General features: G+C 44.1%; 1 protein-coding gene across 2 annotated transcripts in view; it reads left to right on the top strand.

The window, feature by feature from the left end:
• Nucleotides 1–21387, top strand: part of DYNC2I1 (dynein 2 intermediate chain 1) — a 76615-nt gene that overhangs the window by 14207 nt on the left and 41021 nt on the right. The window contains exons 4-5 of one of the 2 annotated variants that reach the window (XM_058660743.1): nt 2264–2355; nt 4260–4565. In XM_058660743.1, the coding sequence (XP_058516726.1) occupies nt 2264–2355; nt 4260–4565 (398 nt within the window). Of the gene's footprint in view, nt 1–2263; nt 2356–4259; nt 4566–15447; nt 15507–21387 lie in introns of those variants that run through there. The other variant, XM_058660742.1, reaches the window with a different exon arrangement.

Raw genomic sequence — 21387 nt, 5'->3', positions numbered from 1 at the left:
GAGAGGTTTTCGCTTCATTGTTTCACCCTTGAGGTGGCCACAATGGCCAGGGTGGAGCAGCTGGAAGCCAGGAGTCAGGAGCTCTATCCGGATCTCCCATGTGGATGCAGGAATCCAAGCCCTTGTTCCTTCTGCACTGCTTTCCAAGGCACACAGGCAGAGAGCTGGACTGGAAGTGGAGTAGCTGGGACTCAAACTAGCACACTTCTGGGATGCTGGCATTGTCGGTGAGAGCTTAATCCACTGTGTCACGATGCTGGTCCCTTCATTGTCACTTCCACATCTCTTTCAGTTCGTTTTCCTCAGGCCTCTCCCCGCCTGTGAAATGTGACCTTGTTCCAGGCCCTGGTCCTTGGCCTGCTCACCAGCTAGCTCTCTCGCTCGCTGGCTGGGTCCAGTCTTAGAGATAAAATACCATCTACCTAGCCCTGATTTCCAAAGTTGCTGTCCAGCAACTTGGAGCCCTGTGCCTGTGTCTGCACCTGAACTTTGCTGCTGAATAGATGATGTGCGTTTAACATCCCCCTGCCTCCAGAAGTAGCTTCCCTGCTGCCTCTCCTGTTCCCGCGGAAGCAATTGATCTTTCTGTTCCTGAGGTCAGGAAACCCAGGAAGTGTCCAGACTTCCCAAGTGCTTTTCCAGTCTCCTTGGAGGAGATGTGGGTTCTCCCTTAAGCTGCCCTCTCTCCTTGTGTTCCAGGTTCGTAGAATGGTGGATCACGAAGACATTTTGCAACTATTGACTTTGTCTCAGTCATCTCTGAAGGTTTTTTTTTTTTTAAAGGTTTGTTTATTTTTATTGGAAAGGCAGATTTACAGAAAGGAGAGACAGAGAGAAAGATCTTTCATCCAGTGGTTCACTCCCCAAGTGGCCACAACAGCCAGAGCTGAGCCAATTTGAAGCTAGGAGCTTCTTCTGGGTCTCCCATGCAGGTATAGGATCTCAAGGCTTTGGGCCAACCTCTGTTGCTTTCCTAGGCCACAGGTAGGGAACTGGATGGGAAGTGGAGCAGCCAGGACACAAATATTGGATCCTGACACTTGAAGGTAGAGGATTAACCTATTGAACTATGGCACTGGCCCTCCTTATCTGTCTTTAAAAAAATATTTATTTTAATTATTTGAAAGGCAGAGTTAGAGGGATACACACATACACACATACACACATACACACACACACACGAGACCTTCCCATCTGCTGGTTCATTCCCCAAATAGACAGTGTCCCACACTCACTGTGCTGAAGTCAGAAACTTGCAACTCCACTCAGGTATCCCATTGGGTGGCAGGGATGTAAGCCCCTAGGCCGTCTTCCCCTGCCTTCGTAGGTGTATTAGTAGGAGCCAGATGCGAAGGGGAGCATCCTGGCATCTAACTGGGCTCCTTGGGGATGTTGGTGTCACAGGCAGCAGCATTAGTGTTGTACTGCAATGACAGCCTCCTGTCCTTATCTCTCAAATAAGTACCTTTCAGACTACTTTTTTTTTTCTTTCTGCAGCTTGGGAGTTGAAGATTCAGGTTCCCTGTTGGAAGGTGCTTGGGTCAGGTGTTATCAGTAGCTGTGTGACTACCTGGCCCACTCCTTCCCTCCCTGGGCCTCTCTGCTGGGTTCTGCTGGGTACTGGTACTTGATGCTAATGTGTGTGGGCTTTGCCTGACTTCCTTTTAATCCGGGACCTCTTGCCCCTTTCATCCTCCAAGCTTTCAGGGAACCAAGAGGCTGTGGGTGCTAGGCTACTTTCTTGGCACATCCATGAGGGCAAGCATTTCCTTGGGGCTTCGAGGCTGGCTGACATTGTTTTGCAACCTGGACCAAGATCTTGCCTTATACTGGTTTTAGCTTTCCTCTTGCATTGTTGCACAGAAACCCAGAAGTCAGCTTGTGTTGGGACTGGGACTCCTCCTGAATTTCCAGGGATGATCAGAGTTTTGTGTGGTACCTCAGTAGCAAATGGATACAAGGGAAGATTTATTCCTGTACCTTGGATTGCCATATGATCTCCCTCTTGGTTCCATTGTAAGTTTAGAGTGTTTTAATTCAAGTATATATTTTTTGTAAGTGAAGCAAGATTTTATAAAGTCATAAGTCTCCTGCTAGAGGAACAGGAGGAGGCTGCAAGAGAGGAAACACTCCAATTCAAGACTATTTAAAAATTACATGTTATTAAGTGTAATATATATGAGAAAGTCTGCATCAAGGTGTGGAACAATCTATTTTGTGAGCTAACATTTGAGGGTGTTAAGAATATGTTTCATTTTTATAGTGAGTAAAGCAAGAATTGAAGAGAAAGAGAGGAGAGAGGAAGACTACGAAGGAGGAGATGACGATAGAGAGCGAAGATACCGAGAAAGAAAGGTACGTGAGGCACGGAAGGCCAGGGTCTGAGAAGGGCTTTCAGCTGCGGCCAGGCACAGGTGGCCGAGGAACTGGGACCAGGAGCTTTTTTGGAAAATTGCATAAATTGGGATTCAAGGTCTGGGAGACATCTTAAGCACCAGGTCAATGCCTTTGCTCATTCTGATCCAATGAGTTTCTCTGATTTTAAGGGCGCTACCTCATTATTTTAGAAAATTCGTAAGATACAAATGAATAACAGGAAGACGGATTGTCTCGTCTCCATCCAGGGAGAATTAATTATTGATAATATATTGTAGGGAATTTTTTTTATAGACACACAGACATCCACATATGTATCTCCACACATTTGTTTTTTTTTTTTTTTAATTTATTTTATTTTTATTACAAAGTCAGATATACTGAGAGGAGGAGAGATAGAGAGGAAGTGGAGCTGCCGGAATTAGAACCAGCAGCCATATGGGATCAAGGCGAGGACCTTAGCCACTAAGCCAAGCTGCCGATCCCTCTCCACACATTTGTAAATATGTATATATATATATATGTATATGTATATGTGAGTATGTGTATGAAAGGACTTTGAAAAGTTTATAGAAAATAGGATTTAAAAGATGAATTTACTTTGGTGCAGAACAATTTTGAAGTGTATGAATAGTTTCCCCCACCCCCAAAATGTTTCTGCAAACCCCTCATTGGTGTGTGGTTCCTCCGTGCCCGAAGCAGCTACTGGACCTTGTTGTGATTTTCAGTCATTGCTGCTGAAGGCGATGGTGGCATTTCTGCATATAAAAAGGGTGTACCTGTGTACATGTGCTCTGACTCCCAGCCAGTCACTTATGGTGCTGCTTTGTTCTGAGTTTCTCTTGTGGGGACCTTTAGTTTCATGAGTCTGTTTAAAATGTTGAAGCAGTTAGGTTGTTGTTGATGAAACACTTGGGGGTCCCTGTCCCCACAGCAATTATCTCTCACTCTCTCTGTCTCCTTTTTTTTTTTTTAAAGCACTTACTTATTTGGAAGGCAGAGTGACACACACAACACACACAGAAAAGGCTTGGTCAGGCTTTTGTGGAAGATTGTGTTGAGTGTTTGGGGATGGGAGGTGAGGGCTAGCCAGCAAATGGAAGGAGGAGTGAAGGAACCGCAGAGCATTGAATTTTGGAGGGAATTGTGGGCTGAGGGTCTGGTCACTGTTAGTTGAGGACGGGCCAAGGAGGCCCTCCATGAAAGGAGAAGGTCAGGTACACTTTGGGGTCTGTTGAGCACATTGACGGTCTGAGCCAAGAAAATTACATGGTGGTATGTGTGGAATTCTTGGCGGCCGTCACCAGTTTAAGGAGTATCTGCGGTGATTTAGGGGGATGCAAAAGGGGCTTTCTCAGTGGTGGTCCTGTGTTCAGGAATCTCCATCTGGCTGGGAGTGGGAAGGAGTGGTGTGATACATCTTTAACGGAAACATGGCAGCAGCATCCTGTGGGTGCTCAGTGAACGGACTTTCTGGAGAAGTCACAAGATCTCCCAGGAAGGCTCTTTAGGGCCGGTGGCCCTGAAGATGAGGATGACAAGAGTGAGCCCAGCGAGGTAAAAGGGGCTGGACTGTTTGCTTTGCTGAAGAATTAAGACATTGTTTTCCATGCCAGAGCAAGGTCAGTTGGGCTGTGGTATCTCTTCTATACTTTGTCTAGTTGAGTTATCTGAATCATCTAGCATTAGAGCAGTGGTATGCATAGCTCTTTTTTTTCTTCCCAGAAGGTCAACAGATTAGGTTGTTAGGACAATCCCTAATGACAGGAGAGAGTGGAAAAGGCAGTGTTGTGCAATTCTCTCTGTTTGTCAAAAGATATTGAAAAGGTAGATGACGCACATGTTACTTGTTCATGCATTTGTCAACATTTTGCATCTCACAGCTGCAGTATGGTGACGGCAAAGACAACCCTCTGCAGTACTGGCTCTACAGAGAAGAAGGTGAAAGAAGGCACAAAAGGTCAAGAGATCCGGACAGAGAAAAGAAGCACCGGGAGAAGAGCAGCGTGCGGGACAGAAGGGACAAGTATTCAAAGGAAAAAAGTAACTCCTACCCCGAGAAGGAGGAAGAAAGACACAAAGAACGGAGACACAGAGACAGCTCTCACGTGGATGACGAGCGGCACCGAGCTCATGCAGAGAAGAAGGAGAGGTCGTTGAAGGACGGGCACACGAGGAGGGACCCTAAGGTAGCACTTTGCGGGGAAAGATCAGCACTGTGGGGGAAAATGACAGCTACTTGTGGCCAGATGCTGCCAGCATTGGTGGCTTAATGCCTGTAATCTTGGTAACAGCGCAGTTCAAGACTCTCCTCTGACCTTTTTGGAGACATATTACCAATCTTCTAAGGATCATGAAGTTAAGTGTTGATCATATTGTGAACGTACTTTTGATACATATTTGATAATCTGCCATCAAATGTTGAAATTTCGCATTACACAGGGAGCTGATATTATGTAAAAATTGTTTTTAAGGATGTACACCGACATGCACACACAAAGGGAGGGGACAAAGCTGACTAGTTCCTTTCTGAAGTGCCTGCAGTGACAGGCCTGGGCTGGTCCGTGCTGGCGCTGGCGGCTCTTTCTGAATCATCCACATGGCGCTGAGCTGCTTGGGAACTTGAGTTGTCCTGGGAGTTCCCCGGGTCTGCACTAGCTGGAAGTTAATCAGCAGCTGGGGCCGGATCTTAAACAGAGGCACTTGACAATAGGATGTGGGTGTCTTCACCAATGTCTTCACAAAGACTAGATGCCTGCCCCTGATATTTTTGAGGTAGAAATTAACGGAGTAACAATGTAATTAGTGTTCAACCAGAACTGTTAGGGTAAGTTTGTAACAATCCAAACCACACAGGACAAAAATATAAAGCTATGGGTTGCAAAGGATCTAATCTTTCCACATAAATTAGTGTAATTACTGTATGTGCTTAATATATTCTTAGGTTTATTTAAGTGCCTTGTTCTGATGTGTGTACTTTCTGCTCTGCTCTTTATGGAATCTGTTGCTAATGTGATTTCATTCCCTGTTTCTTGATGGGATTTCTATTAAAATGGAAAAAAAAGTTTTCTTGGGAGTGATCACGTGGCAGCTGAGGCTGATGGAGATTATACCTTCAAAGGCAGGGCTCCGGGTTTCAGCCAAAGCCTGGGACTTGAAGCTGCTGATGCTGGGGTTCTTAGCTGATGGACCTGCACTTGGTGTCTGCTGAATGTTCCTGTGTTCATTGTAGGAGCAAAGAGATCACTTAAGCTGAGGAACAGCTGAACTATAAATAGGTTACTGGAGCGGGTTTTGGGGTGCAGCGAGACAAGCCGCTTCTTAGGGTGCATGTTCCATGTGGAGTGTTCATTCGAGTTCCTCTTCTGCTTCCCGTCCAGCTCAGGTTGTTGGGCTGCTACCACACATGTGGCAGAGTCAGCTGTTGTGGGCTCTGGCTTCAGCCTGGCTAAGCCTTGGCTGTTGTGAGTGCTGGGGAGAGAACAGAAGATGAGGTCTCTTTCTCTCGCTCTGCTTTTGAAATAATAAGAAGAAACAAATAATTATGTGCGAGAATAGGTTGCTGCCTGGTCTCTTGACCACCTCACTTTTGCTGTCATGTGGCATGAATCAGAGGCCTTTGTCTCCGCTTATCTTCCCCTGGTGCCTTGACTTGCAGCTGTGCCCAAGCCCACACTGTGGCCCTGCGTAGCTCTCTGCCCTCCTTTTTGGAGCTAAATGTTGCTCATGTTTCTTCACAGTTTAAACAGTATCACTTTTGTCATCTTGGTGTGCTATTTAAAGCCCGGACTTGCCGCCTGCTTGGTCATGTGCAATGTGTACATTCCTCACTGTGTGCTGGTCAGAAAACTGAGTTACATGATAATAGACAGGGATCCTCAAAGACGGGCACGCGTTTTTTGTGTTTTTTGAATCTCTTTCCCTAGACAACAGCTGTTTATTTTCTTAAACATTTTAATTTAAAGATTTTGGAGCATAAAGCAAAGGTTACAGACTTCACAGCGAGCACTTTCATGCCCACCACTTGGAGTCTTCCACTGACATTGTACGGAACTTGCTTCTGTCCAATCCCCAGGCCAGATTCAAGATTCAAATGTCATGTTTAGCTTGTGTTTGTTTTGTCCTTGTCACTGAAACATCTTTCCGGGTATGTCTTGATGCATATGTTTGACTTTTATTATGGGTATATGATCCATGATTCATGAGGAACAGTATATTCTGCATCTATATAAAAATCATGGTCTTCAAAATTAGTCCCAGAAGAAAGATTTCTTGTGATGACTCATGGACTTCCTGTTGTAGACGTTTGTTCACAATGGAGTGGCTATGAATAAACCAGAGTTTCTGTTCTATAGCGCCTGTTTGCTCTTTGAGAAGCCATATGATAAACAAAGAAGCAGTGTGCTGTTAACATCAAGAATGGTTATTGACCATTACATAATTGAGGTTTTTCTTTAGGAAGTCTGTCAGGTACTTGCAAGGTACCTTTCGCCTGAGTTTCTGTGTCAGGTGTCATTATTCTAAGGTGACTAAATTCAGTGGTTCCTCTTCCCTCTTCTTCCCTTACCTTCCAACTACCCTGCCTTTATTTGTGGATGGAAGGAGGGAATGTGGGAGTGAGTTGCAGGAAAGATGAGTTTCATCTACTGGCTTACTCCCCAAGTGGCTACAGTGGTCTGGGCCGGGCCAGGTCAAGTCCAGGAGCCTCCATGCTGATGTTGCAAGTAGGAGCTTAGCTCACTGTGCCGCAGCGCTAACCTAATTAATAATTGTGCCGGGACAATAGCTATAACCTGAGAATTTTCCCAGGAATGTGAGGTTTCCTTGATGATTTCTCATCTTATAATTTGTAAGTTATTATTTTAAGAATGATTGTGGAGCAGCCTCCTCTGGTTATCAGTGAGACATGGATAGGCCGTGAAGAGTTACTGGGAGGTTAGTGACAAAACGGCCAGGCCTTTCCTCAGACTCTTTAAAACAGTCCTGTCTTGAGAGCTGCCTTCGGAAAACATCCTCCCAAAGAGTGAGGGCCACCCACCACATCCACTTCCTAAACACCATGTGCCAAGTAAGGTCTACCTTCTTAATGCCACTAACTGTGGCTTTGGGACAGTCACTTAAAAAGAAAAAGATTTATTTATTTTGATTGGAAAGGCAGATATGCAGAGAGAAGGAGAGACAGAAAGATCTTCCATCCATTGGAAGATCATTGGCCGCAACGGCTGGAGCTGAGCCAATCTGAAGCCAGGAGCCAGGAGCTTATTCTGGGTCTCCCACATGGATGCAGTGTCCCAAGGATGTCCTCGACAGCAGAGCCGCTGGGATTAGAACTGGCACCCATATGGGATCCTGGTGCATGCAAGGTGAGGACTGCAGCCCCTAGGCTATCGCATTGGGCCCAGTCATTTCTTTAGGAGAATTCAGTGATCTTTGTAGCCTGTAATACTTTTGCATGTCAGATCATGACCCTTTTTAACTGCTGAATTTAGTGACGTCAAGTATCTCTCGTAATTATTTTCCCAAAACACTCCTACCCAGAGCGTTCATCCTGAGGCAAGAACATAAAATGTGTCAACAGAGCCCAGTGCTTTTGTTCTAGACTTCGCTTAGGCAGGCCGCAGGGGTCAGCTGTACTGCTAGTCTTCCTGAGAGCCGGAGGAACTGGGGTGACGGTGGTGAAAGCGCTGGGTATCCCCTGGCCAACACCAGTGTGACCCAGGCATCCCATAGCGCCAGGAAGACCACAGGGTCCTCCAGTGCTGTTTGCTGGTCCTTCACCACCCAGCTTTAATTCTTAGGATTGACGTGGTACTTCTCTGTTTTTCCTTATTTATACCTAGTTATTAAATTAGAGTTTTTTTCCTATCTTGCACTTTTGATTCTGTCTCTTTTCCATTCCAGTCTCATGTTGAATATGTAATTATACTTATTTTGTTAAAGATTTTATAGCTTTTAATAGAGGGAAGTAATAATTACAAATTATGCATGATATCAGAACAATTTATTTTACATTGTATGTATATATCCTTGCAGTGCCTTTTCTTCTTGGTAAATGAACTTTGTGAAAAAATACTCCTGGAATCATACTGGTCTTTTCTAATTATTCTGGGGAATACTTTTTTTAAATTTTAAAAAAGGTTTTATTTATTTTAACTTGAAGGTCAGGGTTACAGAGAAAGAGGGAGAGATCTTCCGTTCACTGGTTCATTCCCTCCGTGGCCAAAAATGGTCAGAGCTGAGCTGATCTGAAGCCAGGAGCCTCTTCAGGTGTTCCACATGGGTGCGGGCTCTGCGCCACCCTCTGTCGCTTTACTAGGCTCTAAGTAGGGAACGGGAGCGGAAGTGGAGCAGCCAGGACACGAACCGGCCTGTACGGGTGCTGGTGCCGCATGTGGACGGATGCCTGGCTGAGCATGCTGTGGTGTCCCAAGATTATAACTTCATGTCAGGTTATTCACATTTTTAGTATTCCTTAGTATTATTTCTTTTTTTAAAAAAGATGTATTCATTTTTATTAGAAATGTGGATCTACAGAAAGAAGGAGACGTAGAAAGATTTTTCATCCGCTTGTTCACTCCCCCAAATGGCCAGAGCGGAGCCGATCCAAGGGCAGGAGAAGCCAGGAACATCTTCTGGGTCTCCCATGTGGGTGCAGGGTCCCAAGGCTCTGGGCTGTCCTCTGCTGTTTTCCCAGGTCACAAGCAGGGAGCTGGTTGGGGAGCAGGGCTGCTGGGATTTGAACTGGCACCCATATTAGATCCCTGCGCGTTTAAAGCGAAGACTTTAGCCACAAGGCCACCACACTGGGCAGTATTATTTCTTAGAAATAGACCTTGCAGGTCAAAGGAAACTTTGGAATATTTTTAACTCTTTTTAAGGCTTGTAATACTAATTGTGTATTGTCCTCTCTGCTGGTTTTTGTTTTTGGACGTAGTTTGAGAAGCAGTGAGAGAAAGTGAGCTGGAGAGAGCATGGGTGGGAGTGCACGTGTGCCTGGACGTGCTCCCATCTGCTGGTTCCCTTGCCAGAGGTGTCCGTATTGGGCCAGTGTTGGAGCTTGAAACTGAAACCAGGAAGCGGGACTCGGGAATCCTCACCACTATGCCAAAACACTCTAGACTGGTTGACAGCCTTCTTAGCGGATGACTCAGTCCTCTTGTTTTGTGATATGCTGCTGCTGCTTCTTTTTAAAAAAAGATTTATTTATTTATTTATTTATTTATTTAGGAAAGTCAGCTTTTTATAGAGAGAGATCTCCTGCCAGCTGGTTCACTTCCCAAGTGGTTGCACTGGCAGGAGCTGAGCCGATCCAAAGCCAGGAGCTTCCTCCAGGTCTTTCATGCAGGTGCAGGGTCCTAAGGCTTTGGGCCATCCTCTACCACCTTCTCAGGCTGCAAGCAGGGAGCTGGATGGAAAGTGGAGCAGCTGGGACATGAACCTGCTCCCGTATGGGATCCCGGCATGTCCAAGGCGAGGATTTAGCCACTGGGCTCACACCTGGACCTGGTGCTGTGCTTCTTAGGGGCTGTTCCAGGTCTGTGGTTTCTCCACTGCTTCCCTTTTGTGTCTGTCACGGAAGGGCCTGGGGCCGGTCTCCCTTCATTGCTGCTCCCGCCTCGCCTAGCCCAGTGCCCCTCTTTCCCAACAGTCTGCTTGTACTGAGTCACCATCTAACAGTTTGATTTTTAATTGTATAGGTTCAGTCAGTTCGTGAGAAGATTCCTTGAAGTTTTTTTTTTTTCTGTAGGCTCATGCATTTTGTGAAAAATGAAACTTTTGATTTTGAGCAGTTTAGTAGTAACCAGTCATATTTATCCACAAATACTATGTTAGTTATGTGAGATGGGTGAGTAATTGATTTATTACTGATGTAATACATAGCCACCCTTACATTTGTGTTTTCCTTGCATTATCTAATTTATTAAAAAGGACTCGTAAATAGTTATTTTAATACATGCTTGTAGATGCTGTTGCTGAAGTGTATATCCATGCTTCTTTTACAGAGTTTACTTCTTGTCCTTAATTCATTGTGATTTAATACTTAAGGGTTATGAAATTTTGTTCTCTTTTCTAGAACGGCGAACACAAGAATCGAGGTACAAGTTCAAGGAGAGATGGAACTGGCAGCCAGTAAGGAATCTGCACGATTTATTGATTGCATAATTCTCATCGAGTGCTTTAAAAGTGGACTTTTCTTAACGGACCTAATCATGACCAGTGTCTAGGAGTAGATTATTGAAATAACTTCGTTTTCTTCAGCTCTGAACCCTCCAAGTTGTATAGAGAGGAAATTGTTACAGAAGTCTTTTTGCTCATGCAATGAGTTCTCACTGAGGAAAAGAATTCATTTAGGAGTTCCTTAGTGTGTGACAGGTGATCTTTCCTCTGGCTGAAGATGTGTCCGCAAGGTGATGGTTCGCCTGCTTAACAGACACTGGAGTGAACCATCACAGGTTATGTTCATGGGTGCCGCATTCCAGCCACTGCTGGCTTCATGGGAGCTCTGAATGGTGAGGACCAAGAAGTTCCAGCCCCGAGGCCGCGCCGGGCCCGCTGTGAGAGCAGCAGCTAGTCCAGCTCGAGTTGGAGTTTTATGCCTTTCTGTAAAATTATGGTGGTTTATACCTTTTACAGATCAGTATAGGCTAGAGTTTATCTGTAGTCTCATTTTAAATATAAATCCTAGCTTTAGTTTTTTTAGGATGATTATGCTTCTTTCGTATAGATCAGGAAAACTCAGGTTAGATGCATTGCATTTTTTCTTTTTTAATTTTTATTATTATTATCATTTTATGATAATTCTCAATTGGCCCTGGGATTTCATTGCCTGTATTTTTACACATTTGAGCAAAAATATCACTAAACCTGGAAATGAGAGTGTCAACTTCCTAGATTTCATATTGTAAACCTGTTGGAATATAAAGGAGGATTTTACTCAGATTGTATATTAAGCCCCATTTTATAGTGAGTTAGTATAACTGAAAATTGGGAATCAAGTCGAAATTTTGAAAACCTTATCTTAGGTCTCAAATAATATAAAATGACTGAAAGAATATACTTCAAGATTAATTGTTTTAGAATTATGAATTTTATATGATGCATAAAATAGTATTTGGGGTTAATAAGATTGTAGACAATTTCTAGAGTCCTTAAAGGATATAGATTCATACATATACATAAAAAAGATTTCGTGAATTCCTCTTTCTGCTGGGGATGTCTTCTGTGTTGAATTAATGCCATAATACAGAAACTCTTGGAAAGACTTCAACATTCATAATTCTAATAAAACGTGCTTTGCCAATCTATAGCAGTTCTTAATCAGAGCAAAATATTGGCAAGATCCTTCACTGAGATGAAGCACATTTATTTTTTTAAGTCATAATTTAAAAGTAAATTTTAACATTGGCCATGTTTACTTTCTAGCCATGCAGAGAATTTGATCAGGAATAATGGAAAAGATAAAGAATCAAGAAAGAAGGTAAGACAATCTATCTTACTTTATATATAGTAGACTTAGTCATGTGTCTTAGTTTGAAATATCTCTTAAAAGTAGAACCAAGGGGTCTAGCGTGGTGTCTTAGTGGCTGGAGTCCTTGCCTTGTGTGTGCTAGGATCCCATGTGGGTGCCAGTTTGTGTCCCAGCTGCTCCACTTCCTGTCTGGCTCCCTGCTTATGGCCTGGCAAGGTAGCCGAGGACGGCCCAGGGTCTTGGGACCCTGCACCTGCGTGGGAGAGCCGGAGAAGGCTGTGGCTCTTGGCTTCAGATTGGCTCAGTTCCGGCCATTGTGGCCATTTGGGGAGTGAACCAGTGGATGGAATATTTTTCTCTCTGTCTCTCCTTCTCTATGTAAATATGAGTTTGCAGTATAAATGAATGGATCTTAAAAAAAAAAAGGACAGTAGAACCAAGGCAGAATTTGTTTTTATGTTATTTGAATGATTATACCAGAATGTTTACTGTAGACTCACTTTAGGTTAGAAGAATCAGACTGAAAGTTAAAAGACGGACAAGAGTAAACTATTGAGCAGCAGGTGTCAGAGTTGGAGTAGCTATGCTAACAAAGTCGATTTTGAGACAGGAAGTTTTACTAGAGAAAGACATTGCATTATGATCAGATAATTAGGTCAGTAGGAAGATGTGACAATTGTGAGTGAAAATGTCCCTTAGTGAGAGCCCCCAGGTATAATACAAGCATTAAAAGCTGTTGAAATTGAAAGGAGAAGCAGACGGTTACAATAGAGACTTTCAGTGATGACTATAACAACATGTTATGTTAATGTACTAGACAAGCTAAATGGAAGAAATTCCCATAAGCATAAATTGCCAAACCTGCTTCCAGAACCAGCAGTCTAAATAGACGTATAATAAGTGAAGACCTGTCTTCAGAATCAAGAAGGCCAGGTTCAAATGACTTCGTGTCAAATTCTATCAGTACTTAGTATTTTTAAATATTAAAAAAATATTTTTAAAAACTTATTTGAGAGGCAGGGTGAGAGATGGGCAGATATACAGAGCAAGAACTCTCATCTCCTGGGTCATTCCCCAAACACCTGCAGTGGTGGGAGCTGGAGCTTGGCAGGCCAAAGCCAGGGGCCACAAACTCATTCCTGGTCACCCATGAGGGCAGCTCCGTGACCTGAACCATTGCCTGGGCTCCCAGGGTTTGCATTAGGAGGAAGCTGAAATCTGTAATGATGGCCGGCTGTCTACCCAGGCACTCGAGTGTGACGTGCGGTGTCTTTGCAGTTAGACTAAATGATAGCTCCCCAAATACTGCTTGTTAATATTGAGGTACACTCATCCTCCTCGCATGGTTTTATGTTTTTTAATCACCTTGCCTATATGTATTTATGCATGGTGAAAGTTGTAATGTGTGCTGCTATTTTTGCTAATTGTCATACGAATAGACTTCATAGTGATTATTTAGTAACTGTAAGATATTACTTTGTGGAGCTGTCATCAGTCCATAATTTTAATTTCTTTTTTGGTCACTCAAGATAATGTGGCCAGTGCATGTTGGCTTCTGTTGAATTATTTTTGAAGGATAATTTTTTCTTTCTTTGTAGAAAGAAACCCATGACCTTCAGATAATAGTATGTAACAATTAGATACCATGTTTTATGCATCTCTTTTCCATATATATATAAACACATAACGTTATATAAATTAGTTGTTATGTCATCTGCTGTTTTGATGTGGCTATGGTTGTTGAATTTTGGGGGTGCTGATTGATCACTTAACATCCAGTTATGTCTATACCCTTGATCATAGAAAAAATTAGCCTTACAATTATTTCTTATATTATCTTTCATAATCATATATTAAATTGTATATATATATACATTAATTTACTTATTTGAAAGTCAGAGCAACTGAAAGCAGAAACAGAGCAAGAAACCCCTTCCAGCATCTCCCAAATGTGTGCAGTAACCAGAGGAGGGGCCAGGCGCAAGCCGGCAGTCAGGAGCTTCACGCAGTTCCCGCACGTGAGGGATGGGGCCCACACACTTGGGTCATCCTGTACTGCTTTCACAGACAGCTTAGCAGGAAGCTGGATCTGAACCAGACAGCAATGTGGGGTTCCAGAAAGTGCAGCTTAAATTGCTGCACCACACTCCTGACCCCAACAGGTGTGTTTTGGATTTCTTTTTTTACGTATATGTACACAAACTCCACAGAAGCACAAATGCTGTGAGGCTCACTCTTTTTCCCAGTTGGTTGTGGAAATGTTAGCCTACCCTCTTTTTTTTTTGATTCTGATTTTGATTTGAAGGCAAACAGCAGAGACCTTCAGTCTGCTGGTTCACTCTTCTGCAGCGTCAAGGAGCCCAGAATTGAGTCCAGGTCTCCCAGGCAGGTGCTGCTGACTCAGGTCGGGAAGCTGTCCGCTGCCGCCATCCAGGGCGCACGTTAGCAGGGACCTGCGTCAGGCACAACGGCCAGAGCTCCGGACAGGCACTTCGGTGTGTGTCCCAGACAGTGACTGTGGCAGTGTGCCAAACGGCCACCCCGCATTCTGCCTGGGGGTAGTTTTCTTGAACTGGAATTGTAGAATTGTTAGATTAAAATATATATTACTCTGGTGTTTTTCTCCCAATATTTTTTTCTCTAAAAATCAGATTACCATTGTTTGCTAGAATTGTTACTTGAGCCACATCTCTTAATTTTAAGTTTTCTTGTAGTCACATTAGGAAAGTAAAAAAAAAAAAAGCTTTGACATATAAACCAACACATCTAAAGTGGTATCATTTCAACATTAGTAATAAAAAAATCACTAGTGAGGTGTTTTGCGCTTTTTTTATTGTGCCACAAGAGTGAAGTATGATTTTTTTTCTCCCAGAAACATTTCAGAAGTGGTCTTGAAAAACATCTAGTTTTAGCTTATGACTGATTTCCTATACAAATTAAATTGATTGATTAATTAGAGTGAGTGAGAGCACGTGTGCCCACCTGCTGGTTCATTCCCCGGGTGTCCACGGTGGCCAGGGCGGCCTGGCTGAAGCCAGGAGCCTGGGACTAAGGCCGGGTCTCCCACGTGACTGGCAGGGACTCTGGAGACATCGGGCCATGTATTTTAGAGCATCACATTGAGTTTATCTTGAACCAGTTTTTCAGTATGTGGCTAATCTACTATATGCCAGAAAGATTTTTTTGGGGGGTTCAAAAAGTGAATTCTTTTTATTTTCTTCATGAAAAATAAAAGCGTACCGTCACTAGTTTTCTCTGGTGAACAGTTTCGGTGACTGTCTCTGAGTGTCTCAGCTTCCCCGTACCAGTATCAGCAGCAGGTAAGGTCCCAGGACTTCGCCGTGTCAAGCACAAGGATCACACTTTGTACGCATCATCTGCCCAGCCCTTTCACCGTGTTATCTGGGTTCTCAGACGACTGTAGCACAGAATGGTTAGCCACCCAAGTCACTTGCTTCAGGAGCCACAAAGCCAAGACCCGGACGCCAGAGTGTTAGTTTTGTCCTTTGTGTATCTCAAAGCACGGGGTGGCATGTGTGTGGAGGAGCTGGGACAGTGTGCTGTTATGTTCTGATCGTAGCTGTCCTCTCTCCTCCAGCATAGCCACGAAGAAGCCTCTACGTGGAAGCTGTCTCACAGGCGAGAGAGTACAGAAGCTCTGGTAAGAAGTCGTCTTTGTATGTTTTGGCAGTTCTGTCTGGACACATGCACTTTGTGCTTGATTCCTCACTGTCGTGTTCACATGGTATTGGTGCAGCTGTTACTCCTTTCAGACAATATAACATCGCCATACTGGAGGTTTTAATGGGAAACTTGTGTTTGCTCTTGTTTGAGAATTCTTGGTCCTGTTGAAGACAGTCCTGGCCCTGGGGCAGCAGGGATGTGGACTGCTGTGTGCAGCTTCAGGCACCAGAGCCTTGCTCTTAGGGAAAGGTTTTTGTGGAGAACTTTGCAGGGAAGCATATTCAATTGCACAAATAGCCAGCCTTCTCGTGGTTGTTCCGCCTTTAAACTGAAAATGAGGAAGATCTGAAGAAAGAGAAGCCACAAAAAGACATGATTCAGACCATTGTTGGTGAGAAATAGCCTAACCTCATTGTTGAGGAGAAGTAGGGTAACCTGGTTTTCAGAAACACGTGGAATCAGGAAGATGCAGGAATTGGCAGTGTCCTTGTGTGTGAGGGAGAATTGCTGACTGGTGACCCTGGGCCTCTTGTCCTGAGCAGTGCTGGGAACAGTGGCTGCGGGGCAGCGGGGCCCCAGGTGCTGGGGTCCTCACCGTGTGTCCCTCCCGTGTGGCTCTGTCTCTGCCCCCTACCCTCTCGTCCTCTCCCCTGGCCGAGTGCCTGGCACATGCAGGATGTGCTGTGTGTGTTTTTTGAGTGGATGAATTGGACGTTGAAAATGTTGGCTAGACATGGGATGTGCTAAAGGGTCATGGGTCATCCTGCGTTTGAACATGAATACAAAGGGTGATACCTACTAAGTTTTGTTTTAAGATTCCTGTGGTAGCTAAGATATGGAAGGTGACTGTAGTTCCAAGCAGTTATTACATGGTTTATAAAGATGCGATTTTTGAATGTCCCTAGCACAAGAAATGACACATGTTCAAGGAAGCAGAAATGCTAACTATTTTAATTTGTTCACACTACACATACTAAATTATAGTATATCACAAAATATGGATAATTCCATGTGTCAATAAAATAGATTTTGTTTATTTGTACAGTAAATATATCTATCATTCAATACAATGTACCATGACTCAATAAAATAGGATGCCAAAAGGGTTTTATTAATATTTAATAGCATTCTTTTTTTAAAGATTTTTTTTTATTTGAGAGGCAGAGTTATACAGAGAGGATAGACAGATCAGTCTTCCACCCACTGATTCACACCCCAAATGGCCTCAGTGACTGGAGTTGGGCCAGTAGAATGTCAGGAATCAAGACGCTTTTCCTTGTCGTCCACTTGGGTGCAAAGGCCCAAGCTTGGGCCCTTCTCTACTGCCTTCCAGGCATATCAGCAGGGAGCTGGCTGGGAAGTAGAACCGGTAAGGCTTGACTTGGTGCCCCGTGGGAAGCTGGTACATAAGGTGCTATGCCCTGGTGCTTGCCCCTATTTAACGACATTTTTAGAGCAGTTACAAGTTTACAGCAAGATTGATTGGCAGGTACATTTCTCCTGCGCCTCCTTGCCTCCACTCAGAAATAGCTTCTCCCATTACCAGTATCTCTCACCAAACTGGTATCCTCTGCAGTTGGTGAATATAAATTGACATGTCATAATTCAAAATCCATAGTTTACATTAGGAGTTACTTTTGGTGTCAGATTCCTTAGTTTTTGACAAATCTATAATGACATGAATTATTAGGAAAAGAATGTGGCTTTAGCACAAAGGAAGCAAAAGCAGCCTGTCTTGAGGCAATGATGATAATAGAATCATACCTGCAAGTTTGGGTCTCCCAGAAGGCAGTGTTCATGTTCTTTGAGATGGACTTGGGGATGCCTGTCCTAATGTGCTCCATCCATAGCTTTCAGTGTGGTTCCGGTATTGCGGAGTTGGTTAAGCTAGGATTGTAGGAGCAGAGAATCATGAGGCAGGTTCCCGTTTTCTTCACTTACTCTACAGCATGTCGGAAAGCAGCGTAAGACTCCAGAGGTATAGCAGAGGTGACTCAAAAAGCCACGTTCTTCTGCGGGTCACCTCTTTTTCTTTACCTCTGTCTCCTAGTTCATTTTTTCTTTGAGATTTTTATATTTGCTTGAAAGTGGACAGAGAGGTGGAAAGATCCATGTATTTTACTCTCTGTTTCACTGCCCAGTGACTGCAAAGGCTGGGGCTGAGCGGGGTGGAAGCCAGTTGCCAGGAACTCCATCCAGCTCTCCTTCGTGGGTGGCAGGGGCCCAGGGGCTTTGGCCACATTAGTGGGGAGCCGGATTGCAAGCAGAGCGGCTGGAGTTTATGCTCTGAAATGGGATTAAGGGTGCTGGTGTTGAAGGTGGTGGCTTAATCCACGGCACCACAGTGCTGGCCCCACGATTAAAACAAAACAGAACTTTTATTTGAGAGAATGCTCCTGTCTAGTGGTTCACGCTTGACGTACTTGCAGCATCCTGGACTGGAGCCAGAGCCAGGAGCCAGGAATGTAACACAGCTCCTCCACGGGTCTCCACTGGCAGGAAGCTGGCACCAGCAGTGAGTTCCAGGACTCCAGGGTTGGGGTGAAGGCATCTTCACCACTGGTCTGATGGCCTGTTCCCATAGGTCTCAGTTTCGCATCTGTATGAATTTCTTTTTCTCTGAAGAACCTGTTTTTTTTTTTTTTTACAGTTTTTAAAAATATATTGTGTACCATGACACAGTTTTTAGGTATCCGGGGCTCCCCCCATTATTTCCTGAATGTTACAGTAGTATTTAGTCCCTTAGTAACAGTTACCAGATTAACTCTCTGCTATTTAAATGTCAGTATACAGTTTTATAGGTACAAATATTTCTCCCTTTCCCTGTATTTTTTCTCTCCCCATCTCTCCCAAACTAATACAGTAGCATAGTCCCTTCGTAGCAGTTAAAAGTTTACTGTTGTGCTGTATAAGTACATCATGGCACTGTAGGCATGGGTGAAAGTGGAAAAGCCCTACCAAATCATCGAGGAAAGTTTAACAGTTTCTTCCTTTCACTTAAGAGCAGAGATGCACGCTGCAACAGAGCTTTACTTCCTGGTGTGCTGGTCTCCATAGCATGGTTCATCTACGACAATATGTATGTGAATACTTGATCACACACATCTGTTTACTTTGCATGAAGACTGTGTTATATCGGAGAGAACATGTGGTATTTGTGCTTTTGGGACTACCTTATTTCACTAAGCGTAAGCAAAATGGCTACCTTATTTCACTTTTTTCTGGCATGACAGAATAAGCATAATGGTCTCCAGTTGGGAGCTGTCTCTTTTTAAAAGTCCTGAGTATTGTTGAGAAGAGAGTTTTGTGGTCTCTTCTGCCCTCTAAGGAACCAGGAAGCCCTCTGGCTGTGCAGTTGTAAGGCTGACAGTGTTGCTCTGAGTTAGACCTGAATAAAATCCTAATTTTTTGAGCCGGCACAGTGGTTTAGTAGGTTAATCCTCTGCCTGCAGTGTTAGCTTCCCGTGTGAGTGCTGCTTTGAGTCCTGGCTGCTCCACTTCCCAATCCAGCTATCTGCTTGTGGCCTAGGAATGCAGCAGCAGATGGCCCCAATCCTTGTGACTGGGTAGACTCAGAAGTTCCTGGCCTGCAGCTTCAGAACAGCTCAGCTCTGGCCGTTGCGGTCATTTGGGGAGTGAACCAGCAAATGGAAGACCTCTTTCTATGTCTCTCCTTCTTTCTCTCTGTAAAGAAAATAAATTGCCTTTGAAATTAAAAAAATATGCTTCAAAAATTCTAGTTTTTTACAATGTTTCCATGGAAATCTAAGTGACACCAATGCAGATATTTAGGTCAAAACAATCAAACAAAAGAAAGTAAAGAATACTGTGTAGGAGTGAAGGAGAGCTTTTTCAAACGGTCTGTTGTTTATTAGTATTTTGATTCAAGCCCGGGACAGTCAGTTGTACTGTGGGCGTCTTGGCATTCCATACTGTCTATGCTGCTGCAGGCTGCAAACTCTTGCCTTGTTGTATGGGGCCAGGCTGGCCCAGGAGGTAAACTTAGAACTTCACCAGCAGAGGTACTGAGGGAGGAGGAATCCTGTTCTTCCTGAGGGCCTCTGAGAGATGCTCAGAGAGACGAGAAGGAAGATCTGGGTATCTCATCCTTATCAGGAAAACTCAACAACTTTACAAGCTGGGCTATGTCACAGGCATTGAGGACAAGGTGAGCTGACGTCAGCCGCCTCTCCAGGGGGAGGGAAGCACCTGTGGGATGCTCTGGGAAGATGGAATCCCACTGATAACAGGAAGGGTTAAGAGCTGAGGCAGAAGAGTGCAATAGAAACCTGAAGTTTTGGGAATGAAGAGCAAGGATCCCGACATTCCAGGGTCGGTGCCTGGATTCCTCTCAGCTGGAAGGACTTGGAGTGACAGCTCTAGCGGCCACTGCTGCTGTCGGCTGCTGCCTCCCTTCGCCTGTTTGGGAACCAAACCTTTGCTTTTCACTGTGGCAGGTTGACTTGCAAAGCTAGTTCCTGGCGTTGGTTTCTATCTGGAAACATGGTCTGTGTCGAGCCTCCGGCTGTTTATGCCGTTGATGGGTGGATTTGTTACGTCCTGAGGCTTCTTCGGCATTCCGGGGCAAGCTGTAGCCGCTGGGATTTGCATCATGCTGGAGTCATAGGTGTTGATACTATGGTCTGAATCTGGATTTTTTGAGGTCATTGTGTTCACTAGGGTTTCAGCAATCTTGCGTTTACCACGATCCCCTATGGGCACTAGTTCATATCCTGGCTGCTCCACTTCCCTTCTAGCTGCCTTTGAATCAGCTCAGGTCTGGCCATTGTAGCCACTTGAGGAGTGAACCAGTGGATGCAAGATCTTCTGTTGTTCTTCCATAAATCCTGCAAGCACCAGGATCCCATATGGACACCATATCGGATTCGTGTCCCAGCTGTTCCACTTCCCATCCAGCTCCCTGCTTGTGGCTGTCAGGATTCTGCTTGGAGTGATCACTTCCAATCCTGCTGAATGTCTGTTCATCTCTGTCTGGAAAGAGAGTTCCTTAGTGGGTGAAGAACTTCCTTTTAAAAATCATGTATGTATATACACGTATGTATTTTGGCAGGCCAGGTCTACTAGCAATAAGTTCCTTTGATTTTTGACTTGTTTGAATCTGCTTGTCATCACCTGGGAAGGCTGATTTTCTACTATACTTAATCTTAGGCTGGTAAATTTTTACTTTCTGAACTTTAAATATTTCGCTGCATTCGCTTTATTTTGTGGTATTTGAGAAATTGGATTTAATTATTGTTGCTCCTCAGAAGGTAGGATACTTCCCTCCTCCCCATACACACTTCACTGAGGAGTTTTCTTACTGGATTTCCTGTGGTTTGTTTATCGTTTACCCAGATGTAGTGTTCTGGGCATTTCTATTGTCCTGTGTTCTCTGAGCTTCCTGGTTCTTGGTTTAGATTCTGACATTAATTTGGGGGAAATTGTTATGTAAGCTTTCTTTCCTATTCCTTTCTGATATCCCAATTACACACATGTTGTACCTTTTAGGAATTGTAGTTTTGGTATATTTTTGTTTTTTTTAAGTTTTTATTTTATTTTTTATTTATTTATTTTTTTAGTTCTGAACATTTCTGCTGAGGTAGCCTCAAGCTCTCAGATTTTTCCTTTCTGTGCTGTGTCCAGTCTGCTAGCTGAGCCAGAGGTGTTTTGTCGTGTGGGTTGCAGTGTTTCTGCTCTCTGGCTTTGTGTTTGTTTTCCAGTGTCTCCTGTTGCTGTGTGCTGTCAACATTAGTGTACTACAGTTCTCTCCCATTCGCGGTCTGATGATTCCACTCTCTTTGCTATGTCAGGCACTTGAGGAACTCGTGCTGTGTGCTTTGCCTGTTAGAGTGCCTTGT

The sequence above is a fragment of the Ochotona princeps genome, chromosome 2 (assembly GCF_030435755.1).
Source record: "Ochotona princeps isolate mOchPri1 chromosome 2, mOchPri1.hap1, whole genome shotgun sequence".
NCBI lineage: Eukaryota > Metazoa > Chordata > Mammalia > Lagomorpha > Ochotonidae > Ochotona > Ochotona princeps.
The sequence above is the reverse complement of the archived record's forward strand: the minus strand, read 5'-3'. Positions and strand labels throughout refer to the sequence as shown.